Source organism: Triturus cristatus, chromosome 3_2 (genome assembly GCF_964204655.1).
Source record: "Triturus cristatus chromosome 3_2, aTriCri1.1, whole genome shotgun sequence".
Lineage (NCBI taxonomy): Eukaryota > Metazoa > Chordata > Amphibia > Caudata > Salamandridae > Triturus > Triturus cristatus.
The window spans coordinates 852,024,882-852,044,407 of NC_140584.1; the positions used below are offsets into that span (position 1 = coordinate 852,024,882).

At 47.7% G+C, this 19,526-nt stretch overlaps 1 protein-coding gene across 1 annotated transcript in view; it reads left to right on the plus strand.

Moving 5' to 3' along the window:
- The window catches only part of SUPT6H (SPT6 homolog, histone chaperone and transcription elongation factor), a 1,106,805-nt gene that overhangs the window by 872,683 nt on the left and 214,596 nt on the right, over positions 1 to 19,526 (plus strand). The window contains exons 26-28 of the mRNA XM_085649126.1: positions 2,604 to 2,751; positions 15,181 to 15,323; positions 15,474 to 15,614. Of these exons, the coding sequence (XP_085505252.1) occupies positions 2,604 to 2,751; positions 15,181 to 15,323; positions 15,474 to 15,614 (432 nt within the window). The remainder of the gene's footprint in view (positions 1 to 2,603; positions 2,752 to 15,180; positions 15,324 to 15,473; positions 15,615 to 19,526) is intronic.

A 19,526-nucleotide genomic window follows, 5' to 3' on the forward strand; every position in this document is an offset into this window, starting at 1 on the left:
CTGGTTGCTCCAACGTGGGCACGCCAGCCATGGTACACCACTTTTCTCGAACTTTCCGTGGTGCCGCATCAAAGGCTGCGGATCAAACCCGCGCATTTGACGCAGAACCATGGAGAGATTCAGCACCCAGATCCGCAACAGCTGAACCTGGCGATCTGGCTCCTGAAGTCCTAGAGTTTGGCTACCTAAACCTGCCACCTGACTGTATGGACATCATTAAGGAAGCTAGAAGACCCACTACCAGAGCTTGCTATGCAGCCAAATGGAAAAGGTTTGTCATTTATTGCACTAATAATGACATTAACCCGCTAGACGCATCCATCCAAAACATAATTTGTTACCTCTTACACCTATACCGATGCAATCTGGCGTACACCTCCATCCGTGTCCATTTGACCGCAATATCAGCCTATCTCCAGAACAGGCAGCACCTCTCTTTATTCAAAGTGCCTGCCATCAAAGCATTCTTGGAAGGACTCAAACGAGTAATTCCTCCAAGCCACCCACCGGCTCCAATGTGGAACCTCAACTTGGTCCTCACACGCCTGATGGGTCCACCCTTTGAACCTCTACACTCATGCGAGATTCAATTCCTTACCTGGAAAGTAGCTTTCCTAGTAGCGATCACTTCTTTAAGAAGAGTTAGTGAACTCCAGGCACTAACCGTTCAAGAGCCATTTATACAGGTTCACGCCAACAGGGTCGTACTACGTACCAACCCCAAATTCATGCCCAAGGTGATATCGCAGTTCCACATGAATCAAACTATTGAACTGCCTGTTTTCTTTCAAAACCCACAAACTGTCGCAGAAAGAGCACTCCATACACTAGATGTGAAGAGAGCCCTCATGTACTATATCGACAGGACTAAAATCTTTAGGAAGACAAAACAACTTTTCGTTGCCTTTGCCCCACACCACAAAGGTAACGCTATCTCCAAAGCAGGTATAGCCAGATGGATCGTTAAATGTATTCAAATTTGCTATCAAAAGGCTAAACGCACATTAACGATTCCACCACGAGCCCACTCAACACGTAAGTTAGGGGCCTCCATGGCTTTCCTAGGAAACATCCCTTTGCATGATATATGTAGAGCAGCCACCTGGTCCACTACACACACATTTACCAAACACTATCGTGTAGATGTGCAATCAAAACAGCAGGCAGCTGTAGGACAGGCTTTTCTCAAAACTCTTTTTCAGACCGCTGCAGCTGGCCCTGGTAGCCGCCGCTAATAGGAGGTACTGCTATGTATTCTATGCACAGATATGAATTCAGCAGCCCACATGCCTCGAACTGAATATGCTACTTACCAGTATGCATCTGTTCTTGGCATGTAGGGCTGCTGACATTCATATCGCCCTCCCTCCTCCCCGGCGCCTGTACCAGCTGCAGCTCTCAGAATTACTGTTAGCATGGTCATCACTTTCTGTATCTACTCCATCACTGCCACAATGGCGAAAAACAATCTGAGGATGGAGAGGATGCCCATGCGCACTGTAGTCCAGGGGAGGAGTCACCTATCCCAGGATACTTCGAAGACTCTTCCAGGACAACAACGTGCAAACATCCGGACCCAACACTAGGCGGCGATCTATGCACAGATATGAATGTCAGCAGCCCTACATGCCAAGAACAGATGCATACTGGTAAGTAGCATATTCAATATAGAGATAGATATATAGATAGAAATATAGATATATAGAGATAGATATATAGATAGAAATATATATAGAAATATAGATAGATCTAAATATCTAAATAGATAGCTATAGATGGCTAGATGGAGATAGATATATAGTTGGATAGATATCGATAGATATATTATTTGAAAGAACGGAATTTCCTACCTCTCTTTGTTTGAATTTTAACACCCTATTTAGGGCTACTCTTTACTTCATGGGGTGGGCCGCTCCTTCTGTCACACATTCATCAAGGAAAGTGGGCCTACGTAAATATCCATGATCTCTCCTCGTGCCAGCCGACCTCTCTTGTTTTCTCCATTTACACAGTCCTAGAAGTTAAAATACTAAATGGTCTGTGTTTTTATGTGGAATGGTGCTTTGCATGGCTCATTTTTACTCTCCTAATACTGAATTTATCCGATGAGCAGTTTTACCCCTCCACGCTCTGCGTCCTCGAAATGCCTGTTTTGGACTTTTGTGTTATGCCCAGTCTTTGCTATACAATCAGTGCTACTAGCCAATTAACAATTTCACTTGACATGCCTACACCATGCTTAATTATTTCTACTATTGATGTCACAGCCTAGCTGATTGTTCCTATTTAATTTCTGTGAATAAAGGTGGAATCTCAAAATACTTTGGTGCGTGCATCTGATTTACACCGTACAGTCAATATAAGAATCCCAGGTCGGGCATCTCATTATGTAGTGTCTTTCAGATAGACCAGGACAGTGCATCGTCCTGCATTATTCATTAGCTCACCTTTGTGTTTGTATCCATACTCAAGATTGTATTGCCAGATTAGACTGCCTGAGCATTGGAACACTTGTTAGTTCAATACGCAGCGGACAAGTATATTTGTTTAACTGATCAATGCATCTAACGATTATTACCAACCTTTTGCTTGTGTACTTTCAGGGCTATGGTGACAAGCACATCACATTATATGACATCCGAGCTGAACTGAGTTGCAGGTACAAGGACCTGAGAACCACCTTCCGCTCTCCGAACACAGAAGAAATTTTTAACATGTTGTCCAAGGAAACACCAGAAACATTCTACATAGGTAGTTCTCCTAAATTATTATTGATTGTTTTATTTTCATTTGCATCATTTTGTGTATCGAGGCAGTTTGCACACAGTCGCAAAATATAATAAACCAACTAAATAGTCTTCTAATAATTTCATTGCAAGACTTCAGAAATAAATCTATATTCGAGGCATACGAGCTGCAGATTACACACTGTGCATAGATCGCCACCTGGTGTTGGGCCCGGATGTTTGCAGTTGTTTTTCTCTTGGAAAGTCTTTGGAAGTCACGAGGTATGTGACTCCTCCTTTGGATCATAGTGTGCATGGGCTTCGGCTCCATCCTCAGATTGTTTTTTTCCGCCATCGGGCTCGGATGTGTTCACGCGTTCCAGCTCGGAACCGTTAACAGTTTCTCTTCGACGCGCAATCCTTCCCATCTCGACAGTATTGTTTCGATTGCGTTTCCAACCACACGGGCACTTCCCCTCGAAGTCTTCGATTCCGGTCGTTGATGAAGGCCTTCGGGCCGACCAGGGCCTCATCTCCGGCTCATGGAAAGGACGCCATTTAAAAAGTGTCCTCGATGTGGGTCGAAGTTTCCCCACATTGACCTACATGAGGTGTGCAACCTCTGCCTCTCACCGGAGCACGAGGCCAGGGGCTGTCCAGCTTGTGCCTCCTTCCGATCCAAAAAGACCATCCGGGAACAATGAGCTCGAAGAACAATGGCGCGCTCGTCATCTTCGATCCCCGACGACATCTTTCAAGAGGGCGTCGATGTTCCGGAGCAGGGTCCAGTCGAGGAAGCCATCATCAGCGCCGCCAAAGCAGACGATTCAGGCGCCGAAGACATCACTCCAGCTCAAAGGGCCGTGAGTACAGACGTCGACCCCGACTCGCCCACCCCCTCCACAATGTCGAAAAAGGCTTCGGTACCAACCCCACCTTCGGACCCGGGTGCACGCCGAGACACTGCTTCCCATGCCCCACCTTCTAGCCCGGTAAGGAAGCCTGCAAAGCCTTTAGGCGACTCGGGCTAGTGTCAGCTACCCTCGGTACCGACAAGCCAACTCCGGCACCGAAGAAAAAGGCGTCTTCGACATCATCCACGCTGACCGCTGCTCCCACACCGAAGCACTCTGCATCAAAAGTCTGCACCAGCTCTTCGGCACCGACAACACCCTCGGGCTAAAAGCCGCCCACCGAAAGGCCCCGACACTTCCAAACAGAAAACCTCGGAACCGAAAAAACAACACCCGGTTCCAACTCTCAAAGACACTGCAAAACCACACGGTTCCAAGACTAGAACCGCTACCGAGGCGAGGCCCAAAAAACCTACGGCACCGAAGCCCTCGGCACCGATGGATCTGTCTCCCACAGATGAACTTTTTCGACCAGATCCAACACAAGAGACTCTAATGAAGGATCCTAAGACTGGTCATTTAATGCTCAGTATCAAAAAAAGACCACTACACATGCCTGAGCCTGGTCCACCACCAAAGAAGAGAGACTTTGCCACCTCTCCATTAATAGTTCCTTCTCATCTTCCTCCTCCTCCTCTCCTACCACACCGCTCTCCCACACCATCACCAACCCCAATAGATGATGATGACACATCAGACGATGCAGAAGGAGGTGCAGATGATCAACCCCGCACCACTAGACTCACTAGTAGTCTCTAACGCCAGGAAGAGGGCAAATTCCCAAACGTCAGGTGACGCACCACCACCAGACAAGGAATCCAAACTCCTAGACGCCTCCGGCAAAGGCACAGCGTCACATGCAGCAAATATTTGGCGCATTGCTAACATCCAAGTGTGAGAAAGTGCCATCTTTCTTGCATGGTATGCCCCCACTTTTTGCTGAATTGCTGAATGTACTTTGACTGAGTGTGCCCTGGACTCCTGCCAATCAGATGCCCAGGGACTATGTTCCTTCCCTAAAAACACAAAACCCAAATTGGCAAACCCTGGCCACGTGTCAGCCCCTGGTAAATGGTACCCTAGGTACCCAGGGCCTTGTGACCAGGGAAGGCCTCTAAGGACTGCAGCACTCATTGTTCCACTCTTAGAGGCCCTGTATACTTACACACACACACACTGCCCTTGCAGGCTGGGTGTCTGGGTGCAAGACAAAACAGAGTCGACATGGCACACATCCCTGTGTGCCATGCCCATCACCTACACTGCCATAGCATATATCAGCCACCCCTCTAGCTGGGTGCACTATGCCAGTGGTGTGGGCGCAGGAGCCCTGTGCCCAATACAGTACCCCAGGTCCATTCCTGGGCACTGTAAGTGCAGTGCTGCCATTTAGGAGTACATGGTGCTGAGAGCTCGTCAAACACAAACTCCACAGCACCATAATGGCAACACTAAAGACTGAGAAGTTTGGTATCAAACTTCTCAGCACATTAAACCCACACTGATGCCAGTGTGGGATTTAATGTACCAAGCACCCCAGAGGGCATCTTAGAGATGCCCCCTAAAAATTAACCTACAATCCACGTCTGTTCTGAGGCTGCCTAGGCTGCCACACAGCAGACATGTTGCTGGACCCCTGGGTAGGAGAGCCCCTGCTCCCCTGGGCCTGCAACAATGCACATCCTGGGCTAGGTGCTAAATCTCCTCCCCCAGGATGGGCAGGGGGAAGCTTCAAAAGCATGCTGCCTCTGTGAGCTTCCCCAGGCCACTGCAACCCCCCACTCTGGCGGGAAGCTTGGCCGGAAACCCCAAAGAAGGACAGGGGATGTGCCAGCCTGCCAACCCCACCCCTCAGGTGGGGAAGGCGAGGTGTAGCACATCTATAGGCTCTCGCCATCTTGAACATGGGAAGCCCTACCCTATCAGGACTAGGCTACTGCCCCCTCCCACAGGAGAGAGGCAGGATAGGGGGTGTACCCACCCCAGGACAGGGACCCATTGGTCCCTGCCCTTCACCTACCTGTAACGCCCCTAAATCTAGTATTTAGGGACACCCTGAACCTTCCTTCCCCAGATTCCAAAATCCGAAGAAGAGCTAGAAGAAAGACCTCCAGCCCTGCAGCTGCTTAGAAGAGGAAGACACAAACTGCTTTGGCCCCAGCCCTACTGGCCTGTCGACCCTCGAACCTGCTCCTGCTCCAACCCGGCATCTCTTGTGGCCAGCAACCTCACAAACCCCGGAGAACCTGGCTACCTTTTGACTCTAAACCCCTGGGACTCCCATGAGAAGAGGCTCTACTCAAAATCTACTTCTAATCCCTTGCAGCAGCCCGGAACCGTGAACCCAGCACACTCTGCACCAGCCAAACCTGGCCAGTGCCGGAGTGAACAAAGACCACGCGGACGGCGACTGTGACCCCGAGTTCGGCCCCCAAGGACCTCCCTCGACACCTCTGAAGAAGCATGCAGCCTCAGAACAAGGTGCCCCCCCCAACCGCGATCAACAGAGGGTAAGATATCCCAACACCAAAAGGCACCCCTGCACCCCGCAGCCCCCTGTGCCCAATCCCGGGGTACCTACCTATCCTCCAACTACCCAACTTACCTTTCGAAGTGGTGGTGGCACCTGAAGAAACTTCGTCCCCGAGCTTGCAGTCTTTTTCTAAACCGGAGATTTCCCTTTGAAATCAATTGAGCGCCCGAAGGCTCAAAAGCACCCTGCACCCAGCCGCCCGAGTGGCCCTGGCAGTGCAACCTCTACACCTATCTACTTCCCCACTTGCCCTGAGTAAGTGACCAGGAGCCCAGCTCCCACAGCCGTGTGGCCTGCTAGTCAGCAGCCGTCAACCAAGGCCCCCCTACCTCTCATAGGATAAAATTGGCCCTAACTCTCTGCACCCGGCCGCCCTTGTGCCGCTGAGGGTGAACCAACTGTACCTACCTGACCTTGGGGGACCCCTGAGTCTATGCCCAGAACCTCAACTCTGCCAGTCGAGTACTTATCTTTAAACCGATAACTCAATTTTCTTCATAGGGTAACATTGACTGGCTTTTCCTGAAATTTGTTTTAAGTGTGGACTTTTCAAATCTTAAAAAAAATCAGCCGAGTAAAACGAAAATACTCACCTGCTCTTAGGTGAGCTCCCAGTGCTGGATCTTGGTGCCCAGCACTGACTCTGAAAAATACTTACAACTGTACTTACCAGTAACCCAATTTTCTCCCATAGGAAACCATTGAGTATTTTTCTGTGAAATTTCTTCTAAGTGTCAATTTCTGCAATCTTTAAATATTCTTTAAAAATCGTATAATATCTGAAAACGTAATTACTTACCTGTTTTGGATAAAGGTCCCAGTACTGAGTCTAGGCACCTAGTACTGGACTACAAAAGTAACGAGAACATACTGTACCTGCAACTTGAATTTTCTGCCATAGGGAATCATTGACTGTTTTCTATGAAATATTTTCTAAGTGTCAACTTTTAAAATAGCAAAATATTGTCTAAAAATCATCACAGTAATTAAGTCGACTTTTATCACTTGATTTCAAGTACTGACCCAGGACTGAATCTAGGATCCAGTCCTGGAATTCCAAAAGTAATCCTAAAAGTAATCTGTGGCAAATAACTTGAAACTTCCTTTGAACTCAATGCATTATTGTGTTTAGATCTGTGTTGCCTATTGCAACCACTTGTAACTTTCTACAAAAGTCAATTGCATATTGCAAAAGTATTTAAACAAAGCATCTCGTTCTGAGAAAGTATATTTTAATACCTATTGTTGGTTCTAAAATAAAACAAGCATATATTTTTTATATATAAACCATTGGCCTAGAGTTCAGTTATTGAGTGTGTGAGACCATTTGCTGGCTGAGTGTGTGCAACAAATGCTTTGCACTGTCCTCTGATACTGCCTTACTGCTCGACCAAGCTACCACTTTAGAGAGTAAGTTCATATCTAACTTTAGCCTCTGCCAAACCTCTGTGGACTTTGTACACCCTGTTCCTATTTGGGAACAGTATATACAGAGCCACTTTCTCACACAAAGCGCTCCTAGCCAGATATGACAGGGCACATTATGACGAACTTGAGTCCATAATGCAGCACCTCCCTGACAAACACAAAAACAGGGCCAGTGAACTAATCCATGAGGGTAAAACTATCACCAATACCTCGATTCGCTGTTCCCTAGATGCAGCAGATACTGCCTCAAGGGCAATCAACACCAGTGTCCTTTTGCGCAGGCATGCCTGGTTACGGATATCAGGTTTTAAACCAGAAGTCCAGAGTTCTATACTAAATCAATCTTTTGATGAGCAACACTTATTTGAGCCAAACGTGGACGTATCCCTCGAAAAAATGAAAAAGGATTCAGACACTGCCAAATCTATGGGAGCCTTGCAATCGCAAGCTCCAAGATGATCCTTTCGTCGCTCATCATTCAGAAGCACCCATCGAGCCTACTCCTCAGATAGCCCTTCCACCTCTTATAAAGCTCCCGCACAATCCACCTTTGCTAGAGGTTACCAAAGGGGTGGTTACAGGGGGAATAACAGCAAAGGCAGAGGCAAAAATAACAACTCCCGCTCTGCCTCCACACCTACCCCATGACTTCCCTCCACTTCCCCCTGACTTTTCCACCAATTTCTCCCTGCCTGGATAAACATCACTTCAGACAGGTGGGTCCACGAAATAATTCAATCAGGCTACTGTCTCGAACTAACATCTGCCCCCCCCCCAAACACCCCACCCAAACACCGTCCAATGTCACAAGAACATCTCTCACTGTTAAAGCAGGAGGTAATCTCCCTCCTACAAAGGAGTGCAATAGAACCAGTTCCCCTGCACAAACAAAACAAGGGAGTCTACTCCCTCTATTTCCTCATACCAAAAAAGGGCGGATCTCGAAGGCCTATTTTAGACCTCAGACCGCTAAACATATACATGCATTCAGATCATTTCCACATGGTCACACTTCAGCAGGTCCTCCCTCTGCTTTCCCAGGGCGACTTCCTTGCTACTCTAGACCTCAAGGACGCCCATTTCCACATTCCTCTTCACAACGCTCACAGAAAATATCTAAGATTTGTAGTGGACGGTCAGCACTATCAATTCAAGGTGCTCCCATTCGGAGTAACCACAGCACCAAGAGTGTTCACTAAGCGTCTAGCAGTAGTGGCAGCACATCTAAGAAGACAAAACATACATGTCTTCCCATACCTAGACGACTGGCTCATAAAAACCAAATCGTACAATCAGTGTATACAACACACTCACGCCACTATTCAACAAGTTCACGACCTGGAATTCACAATAAATCATCCCAAGTCCCAGCTCCAACCGTCCCACACGCAACAATACCTCAGTGCCACAATAGATACCTCAAGAGCGCTCACCTATCCCAGTCCCGCCAGAATAGCAAGCATGCAAGCTCTTCTCACCAGATTCCAACCGCAACACTCTCTTCCAGCTCGAGTGTGTAAGAAAGTGGGTTTCTGTTGCAGTAAACCCCTCCCCCCCCTTTTTTTTTGCCTAAATAGCTGATGCACTTTTCCTTGTTGTGCCCTGGGCTCCTGCCAATCAGGTGCCCAGGGCCTGTGTTCCTTCCCTAAAAACTGCCTAACAGCCAAAACCCAAATTGGCAAACCCTGGCCACATGTCGGGCCCTGGTAAATGGTACCCTAGGTACCCAGGGCCTTGTGACCAGGGAAGGCCTCTAAGGGCTGCAGCACTCATTGTGCCACCCTTAGAGGCCCTGTACCCTAACACACACACTGCTCTTGCAGGCTGAGTGTCTGGATACAAGACAAAACAGAGAGTCGACATGGCACACATCCCTGTGTGCCATGCCCACAACCTACACTGCCCTGGCATACATCAGCCACCCCTCTAGCTGGGTGCCCTATGCCAGTGGTGTGGACACAGAGGCAGGAGCCCTGTGCCCCTTCAGTACCCAGGTCCATTCCTGGGTCCTGTAAGTGCGGTGCTGCCAGCTAAGAGTATATGGTGCTGGGAGCTTGTCAAACACGAACTCCACAGCACCATAATGGCAGCACTGAAGACTGAGAAGTTTGATATCAAACTGCTCAGCACATTAAATCCACACTGATGCCAGTGTGTGATTTAATGTACAAAGCACCACAGAGGGCATCTTAGAGAGGCCCCCTGAAACCTAACCTACAATCCACGTCTGTTCTGAGGCTGCCTAGGCTGCCACACAGCAGACATGTTGCTGGACCCCTGGGTAGGAGAGCCCCTGCTCTCCTGGGTCTGCAACAATGCACATCCTGGGCGAGGTGCTAAATCTCCTCCCCCAGGATGGGCAGGGGGAAGCTTCAAAGGCATTCCGCCTCTGTGAGCTTCCCCAGGCCACTGCAACCCCCCACTCTGGAGGGAAGCTTGGCCGGAAACCCCAAATAAGGACAGGGGATGTGCCAGCCTGCCAACCCCACCCCTCAGGTGGGGGAGGCGAGGTGAAGCACATCTCCGGGCTCTCGCCATCTTGAATATGGGAAGCCCTGCCCAATCAGGACTAGGCTCCTGCCCCCCTCCCACAGGAGAGAGGCAGGATAGGGGGTGTACCCACCCCAGGACAGGGACCCATTGGCCCCTGCCCTTCACCTACCTGTAACACCCCTAAATCTAGTATTTAGGGGCACCCTGAACCTTCCTTCCCCAGATTCCAGATTCGAAACTACAAGAAGAGCAAGAAGAACAAAGACCTGCCCTGCAGCTGCTAAAAAGAGGAAGACACCAACTGCTTTGGCTCCAGCCCTACCGGCCTGTTGACCCTCGAACTTGCTCCTGCTCCAGCGCGGCATCTCTCGTGGCCAGCAACCTCACCAACCCCGGAGGGCCTGGCTACCTTTTGGCTCTAAGCCCCTGGGACTCCCATGAGTAGAGGCTCTACTCGAAACCTATCTCTAACCCCTGGCAGCAGCCCGGAACCGCGAACCCAGCACACTCTGCACCAGCCGAGCCTGGCCAGTGCCGGAGTGAACAAAGACCCTGAGAACGACCCCACGGCTACTGTGACCCCGAGTCCGGCACCCAAGGACCTCCCTCGACATTCCTGAAGAAGCCTGCAGCCTCAGAACCAGGTGCCCCCCCAACCGCGATCAACTGAGGGGAACATTTTTCCGACACCTAAAGGCACCCCTGCACGCTGTGCCCCACGGCCCCCTGTGTCCAACCCCGGGGTACCTACCTATCCTCCAACTACCCAACTTACCTCTCGAAGTGGTGGTGGCACCTGAGGAGTCCTCGTCTCTGAGCTTGCAGTCTTTTTCCTAACCGGAGATTTCCCATTGACATCTACTGAGCGCCCGAGGGCTCAAAAGCACTCTGCACCCAGCCGCCCGAGTGGCCCTGGCAGTGAAAACTCTACTCCTTCCTACTTCCCCACTTGCCCTGAGTAAGTGACCAAGAGCCCAGCTCCCACAGCCGCGTGGCTTGCCAGTCAGCAGCCACCAAACAAGGCCCCCCCTATCCCTCATAGGATAACATTGGGCCTAACTCTCTCTGCACCCGGCCGCCCTAGAGCCGCTGAGGGTGAACCAACTGTACCTACCTGACCCTGGGAGACCCCTGAGTCTGTGTCCAGAACCTCAACTCTGCCAGTAGAGTACTTACCCTTAAACCGCAAACTCTATTTTCCTCTTAGGGTAACATTGACTGGCTTTTTCCTGAAATTTCTTCTAAGTGTGGACTTTTCAAATCTTCAAATATTCACCAAAAATCAGCCTAGTGACAAAAACGAATTTACTCACCTGTTCCTAGGTGAACTCCCAGTGCTGGATCTTGGTGCCCAGCACTGACTCTATAAAAAATCTCTACAACTGTACTTACCCTTAACTCAATTTTCTTCCATAGGAAACCATTGACTGTTTTTCTGTGAAATTTCGGATAAGTGTCGATTTCTGCAATCTTTAAATATTCTTCAAAAATCGTGTAATAACTGAAAACGTAATTGCTTACCTGTTTTGGATAAAGGTCCCAGTACTGAGTCTAGGCACCCAGTACTGGATTACAAAAGTAACGAGAACATACTGTACCTGTAACCTGCATTTTCTTCCATAGGGAATCATTGATTGTTTTCTCTGAAATATTTTCTAAGTGTCAACTTTTAAAAATAGCTAAATATTAGTTAAAAATCATTACAGTACTTAAGTCGACTTTCATCACTTGATTCTGAGAACTGACCCAGGACTGAATCTAGGATCCAGTCCTGGAATTCAAAAAGTAATCTAAAAAGTAATCTGCAGCAAATAACTTGAATTTACCATTGAGCTCAATGTATTGTTGTGTTTAAAAATAGAGTTGCCTACTGCAACCTCTTGTAACTGTTTACTAAAATCTATTGCATACTGCAAAAGTATTTATATGAAACATCTACTGTTGAGAAAGTATATTTTAACTCCCAAGTGTTGGTTCTAAAGTAAAACAAGCATATATTTTTTATATATAAACCATTGGTCTAGAGTTCAGTTATTGAGTGTGTGAAACCATTTGCTGAATGAGTGTGTACAACAAATGCTTTACACTGTCCTCTGGTACTGCCTTACTGCTCGACCAAGCTACCACTTCAGAGAGTAAGGTTATACCTAACTTTAACCTCTGTCAAACCCTGGGGACTGTGGACTCTGTACACCCTGTACCTATTAAGGAACAGTATATACAGAGGCACTTTCTCACTGAGTGTTCATGCAACTCCATAGGGATGATGGCCTCTTGCATATTCATAGTACCTCATGCAAGACTCCAGATGCGTCATCTCCAAGAGTGCTTAGCACACCAATGGAACCAGGCTCAAGGTCAGCAAGGCAGGTGGACACCTCAACAAAAACTACTCCACATCAACCTTTTAGAGTTACTAGCCATCTTCCTAGCCCTAAAAGCATTCCAAAAACATATATCCGGCAAGACTGTCTTAGTCCGCAGCGACAACATGACAGCCATGTATTACATCCAGAAACAAGGCGGGACACACTCTGTGCAGCTCTCACCTTGCACAGTGTATATGGAGGTGGGCTATACCTCAGAACATTTTTCTCCTAGCCCAACATTTTCCGGGAGTCCAAAACACAATAGCCGACCTGAGTCGTCAAACAGAACAAATCCACGAGTGGGAACTTCATCCACAAGTTCTTCAGCCGTTTTTTCAGACTTGGGGGCAACCACAGATAGACCTCTTCGCCACCCAAGAAAACGCCCAATGCCCAAACTTCGCCGCCACGTATCCTCACCCATTGTCCAAAGGCAATGCAATATGGATGAACTGGTCAGGCAGATTTGCGTACGCTTTTCCACCTCTCCCACTCATTCCACTAGTGGTGCGCAAACTACCACAACACTCATTAAAGCTCATCCTAGTTGCTCCAACATGGGCCAGACAGCCATGGTTCACCACACTGCTGGAACTCTCAGTAGTTCCGCACCAAACACTACACCTCTCTCCACGCCTCTTAACCCAGAGCCATGGAGAAATCCAGCACCCGGACCCAGCTCAGCTCAACCTAGCGATCTGGCTCCTGAAATCCTAGAATTCGGTTACCTTAGCCTTCCTCCTGACTGTATGAACGTCATCAAAGAAGCTAGACGGCCTACCACGAGAGCATGCTATGCAGCCAAATGAAAAACATTTGTGGTATACTGCCATAACAATAACACTAACCCCCTAGATGCGTCTATCCAGCACATCATAGGCTACTTACTACACCTCGAAAGATGCAACCTAGTGTATACCTCCATCAGATTGCATCTCGCTGCCATAGTAGCATATCTACAAAATAGACAACACCTATAACTGTTCAGAGTACCTGCCATAAAGGCCCTTTATGGAAGGACTCAAAAGAATAATTCCCCCCAGAGTGCCACCTTCCCCTGTGTGGAATTTGAACATCATTCTCACAAGACTAATGGGGCCTCCATTTGAACCTTTACATAAAATGTGAGCTACAATTCTTAACATAGAAAACTGCTTTCCTTGTAGCCATTACTTCTCTGCGAAGTGTTAGTGAACTACAAGCACTAACCATTCAAGAACCCTTTCTCCAGATGCATCTTAATAAAGTTGTTCTCCGGACCAATCCTAAATTCCTCCCTAAAGTCATTTCTCCCTTCCACCTCAATCAATCTGTAGAGCTGCCTGTATTCTTCTCGCAGCCACAAGCAGTTGCAGAAAGAGCTCTTCACACCATAGCTGTCAAAAGAGCACTACTATACTATATAGAGAGAACAAAACCCTTTCGTAAGACCAAACAATTATTTGTGTCTTTCTCACCACCACACAAAGGCAACCCCACATCAAAATCTGGGATAGCTAGGTGGATTGTCAAATGCATACAGATTTGTTACCATAAAGCAAAACGTACATTATCTGTTCCTCTTAAAGCCCACTCTAAATGAAAGATAGGGGCTTCAATGGCATTTTTAGGAAGCATTCCTTTAGATGATATCTGCAGAGCAGCTACATGGTCTACACCACACACATTCACTAAACACTACTGTGTTGATGTGCAAACTAAACAACAAGCTAGTGTGGGCCAGGCTGTACTCAAAACACTATTTCAAACTCCTGCAACAGATACTGGTAGCCGCCGCTAGGGGTGAATACTGCTTTACAATCTATGCACAGTGTGTGATCTGCAGCTCATATGCCTCAAACAGAATATGCTACTTACCAGTATGCATCTCTTCTTGGCATGTAGAGCTGCAGATCTACACACGCCCACCTGCCTCCCCGGCTACCTTTCTCTGTTCCAGTATTATCTTACTTGGATACACCACACATGGGCTTCTTCCCTGTTTCTCACTAAGCTCCATCATTTCCTTGCTGGCGAAAAACAATCTGAGGATGGAGCCGAAACCCATGCGCCCTATGATCCAAAGGAGGAGTCACATACCTTGTGACTTCCCAAGACTTTCCAAGACAAAAACAAGTGCAAACATCCGGGCCCAACACCAGATGGTGATCTATGCACAGTGTGTAGATCTGCAGCTCTACATGCCAAGAACAGATGCATACTGGTAAGTAGCGCATTCCTTTTATAGACTGAATTGCAGGGGGGAGTTGACAGTTATGTTTTGGTTTGAGTAAAAATAATATATAATGAAACAAATGTATGCCTCTGCTTATTATTATTATTATTATTATTATTATTAGTTCTTATATAGCGCTCAACTCACCCTTGGGCATCTTGGCGCTTGCATTGGGAACCCGTCCTGGTTTTTCCCTGTGAGATAACCCATACTGGGCATCCCCAAGGTGAAAGCCAGGCATCCCGCCGCGGGGGGGCCGTTGTGGAGATTAAGCAAGCTTGTTGCCCAGAGCTGCATAGTGTGAACTCGTGCTTAGAAAGAGCATTCCTGATCTACTCAATTAGAAAGTGAATATTGGGGTGTAGGTATATGGGTTAGCAGAAGAGTGATTGTAGGGAACAAATTGAGTACTTTAAAAGTATGTAGCAGTTTATCATGCTCCAGAGTAAACACGGTAACAGCAGTGATCACCAAGTACCAAATTGTCTTTGCTTCTCTTTAGGAAAGCTGATTACGTGTAATGTGACTGGCATTGCACATCGACGACCTCAGGGCGAGAGCTATGATCAGGCTATCAGGAATGATGATACCGGCCTCTGGCAGTGCCCCTTCTGTCAACAAGATAATTTTCCAGAACTCAGCGAGGTATGGCACAGCCCAGTTTAGAAACATTTTCTTTTTGCTGAAAATATATTTCCAAAAAGTACTTTTATGATGATATTTACAAGGTCCTATGTTATGTTTGGTTTGTTATTGCTGCTTGTCTCTGAAGGTTTCTAAACTCCTGTGTTACAGGTTTGGAATCACTTTGACAGTGGTTCTTGCCCGGGTCAGGCAATTGGGGTGAAGGCACGAATTGATAACGGTGTAACTGGCTTTGTACCTACTAAGTTCCTGAGCGACAAAGTTGTGAAACGTCCAGAAGAGAGAGTGAAGGTAGGAGAAGACTTAACATAGACTTAGAGACCATCCTTTTTTTCTCAGATCATTTATACCGTCCAATCACATTTATGCACCTCCATACGAATACGAAGATTCCTTTCAAATTGAAGCTCTGGTCATCTGTCATAAGAGCAATGTTAGCCATTATACCCACTATTTTCTATTCATATTCTATTAGTATCTGCCAACCGAACCCACTTCTTTGCTGTTGGTTGTAAATATTTTTGTTTCTTTCTGAGGTGTTTTGATTTCCCTTCTGCTAGTTAAATAAAAATGTTTGTTAGCCCAAAACCTTGCATCTCACCAGCGCCATGCACTATGTATTACACATGACTTTCCAGGAAGCTTCTTTCCTCCCATAGTGGCTAATACTTTCAGTGTTGCTGTACAGTTTATGGGGTGAGGATAGTAGAATCAAGAAACCTTCCCTGCATTTCGTTTCCTCTTACGTTGATGTAAAATAGTTTTGCAGCATGAATCTTTTCTGGATTCACATGCTGTGCATCATTCCGCCATCTAGTGGTTGGGTCTGGAATTGTAGTATTTCTTCTCTTTTTTGTTGTTGGTGGGTGTCGACATACCACTGTTTGGTGTCCCTCTGTGACGTCGACGTGCTTCCTCTGGAAGCTCCCACCTTTGGTCGCCATCTTCAGATACTTTTTTTCCGCCGTTGGGTGTGGGTTGATATAGAAGGAGCTCCTGAAGATTGGAGAGAAGAATCGGTGAAAATTAATGCGAGAAGTATACAGAACAGGAGAAGTTCTACGACGTACTGGACTTCGAGCCTGGGACCCGGGGCGCAGCGAAGAGGAAAAAGATTAAACTTCAACGTCATACGAAGAATGTGCATAGAGGGGGCTCCATTGTGCGCGGTAATGGACAAGACACCATTCAAGTTCTGCAACAATTGTCACCACAAGTATGCACATAAAGATCAGCATCCGGTCTGCAACCTTTGCCTGCCGCTGGACCACCGAAGCGTAAACTGCTACGCATGCTCTGCTTTCACCCCAAAAACTTTGAGGGAAAGAGAGAGACAGAGAAGAGCAAATTACAGCATGCAGTGTTAAGGCCCACCACCATCGCTTTGGGACCTAGGCCTCTCTAGCGAAGAGGAGGACAACGTCGCCGAAGGGCCTGAAGGCGAAGAGGATGCGTATGTCCCTATCGTAGAGGTCAAAAAGAAAACTTTGAAGGAGGTAAGAGAACCATCGAACCCCGAAAAAGATAGGCGACCCACGAAAGAGTGACTCCAAGTCCTCGAAAGGAGCCTCTGAGTCAAAAAATTGGATGACCGCAAGCGCATCAAAGGACAAACAGTCCATCGGTCCTTTAGACAAGGACTCCGAGACGCCGAAAACCCTAGAAAAAACAAAGTAGTCGAAAGATAGTCACGAGTAGGACTCTTCGACGTCGAAGAAAGAGAGGGTTAAACAAGCTTCGACAGTGGCGTCGTCAAGCTCGAAAAGAGAGGCAGAAAATCTCAACGCTGAAACACAAGCGTCGGAGATGGAAAAGAAAAAGAAGATTCTCGAAGTCGAAATGGCGAGTATCTTGCAACGCAAGAAATATTTTGAGAAGGAAATGAAGCAATTCAAAATTCCGCCGAAAATTTGAACCGACTTCAAAAAGGAGGTCGAGGAACTAGAGCTGCCGACTCCTCCAGGACCAGTCAAAGAAGACGAAGAAGAATACTTTTTTGAAGCCGAAGGAAGAGGACCAAACCTATGGGGGTTTAGCGACCTTGGAGGCTCAAGACCTACAGTGGCAAGATCTCGGCGCCGAATCGCCAGAAGAAGTGGTGGATACATATCCATCAAAGCCTTCACCACCAGATGACATTGGGATGTACAACCAAGTCATAAAGAAAGCGTGAGACACTTATGGAGTGCAATTGGAGGAAGAAAAGCCCCAATCATGTTTTCTACTTGAAACCTTGCTGCCTACCCAGACACGCAGTCAATTCCTTCCCATGCTGCCAAGTGTACTGGACCAGGGTAAGGAAGCCTTTAAAGAACCTGCCACATGCAAAGCAGTCACACCAAGAGGGGAGAAAAAGCATTCCTCTAAGGATCCTATGTACATCAGGGGGTCGGTATCTGCTGACTCCATTATTACTTCCATGGCTTGGAAGAGAGGTAATGTCCCCACCAATGTTGGCCCACCACCAGACAAGGAGAGCAAGAGAATGGATCTCATGGGAAGAAAGGTGGAAAGAAGTGCAGCAATACAGTGGCGCATCGCAAATTCAAAAGCATTGATCAACAGACATGCATATCAACATTGGGAGGGGGTTGGAGAGCTACTAAAACGCCTGCCAGAAAGGTTCCATGAAGGGCAAACCACTTGGTGGAAGAGGGGAAAAACATGGCGAACACAAGTTTGAAATCAGCCCTAGATGCTGCAGAAACATCTAGCAGACCGATGATGATCGCGGCACGCCTGGCTACGAATCTCAGGTTTCAGACCAGAGGTACATAACAACATGCTAAACACTCTGTTCCATGGTGAACAGCTGTTCAGAACAGCTGTGGACGTGAAATTAAAGCAATTAAGAAAGGACAATCAAACGGCAAGGTCCATGGGGGCACTACAATTCAGAGGCATGGATATTGGCACACCCTCACAGAGACCAACAGGCAGAGGCAACCACCAACCTGTAACTTCACACCAAACGTTTCAACAAGGTTACCAAGGAGTAAGCCACGGACAACAACCGGGTAAACAACAACAAAACTGGCAATACCAACATGGAAGGCAATCCTTTAGAAGGCACCCTCGAGAAAGAGGCCAACCGCAAAGAGGGGGACTGCAAACCACCTCCAAGTGACTTCACTCTAAGGGTTGCGCACCCTCAAACAACAATGCAGAGGGTGCTACAAGATACAAGCACAAAACAAAATCATGGTCCTATAACCAAACAATTCCTCCAACATGTTACACCTGTAGGAGGCATGTTAAGATACTTCCTCCAAGAGTAGAAGAAAATTACCTTAGACAAATGGATATTAAACATAATACGATACGGTTACTGCATAGAGCTTGCAAAACAACCTCCAAGCAACAAGGTGCAATCAGCAAAAGAACTATCTCAATTGGTCGAAGAAGCACAAGAACTTCTGAACAAAGAGGCAATAAAGAAAGTACCACACAAGGAAAGTAGCAAGGGCGTTTACTCCACGTACTTCCTGTGTGATTGCGTGTACTCCTCCTGAGGCGGAAGCCGGGAGGCTGTGTGCTCTGCTGTTGCTGTATTGTGTTTTGCTGCTATAGCGATTATTTGCACATTTAGCCGACTTGGCTTTTTAACTTTTTAAGTTTTAACTTTTGCTAGCATCTCTGCACCAGGCAGATCTCCTTACCTTGGTGTATTCCCGTGTCCCGCTGCCCGGCGCCCACTCACTTGCAGCTGACTAGTGACGCTGTGGAGTTGGTCCCGGGGCTCAGAAGCGTGGCGGCCATCTTGGGGGTGGATCGGACCCGGAGCGCTCTAGTCGCGCATAAAGGGGGCCCAGATCCCACGCGCCAGTCTGTGTGATTGCGTGTACTCCTCCTGAGGCGGAAGCCGGGAGGCTGTGTGCTCTGCTGTTGCTGTATTGTGTTTTGCTGCTATAGCGATTATTTGCACATTTAGCCGACTTGGCTTTTTAACTTTTTAAGTTTTAACTTTTGCTAGCATCTCTGCACCAGGCAGATCTCCTTACCTTGGTGTATTCCCGTGTCCCGCTGCCCGGCGCCCACTCACTTGCAGCTGACTAGTGACGCTGTGGAGTTGGTCCCGGGGCTCAGAAGCGTGGCGGCCATCTTGGGGGTGGATCGGACCCGGAGCGCTCTAGTCGCGCATAAAGGGGGCCCAGATCCCACGCGCCAGTCTGTGTGATTGCGTGTACTCCTCCTGAGGCGGAA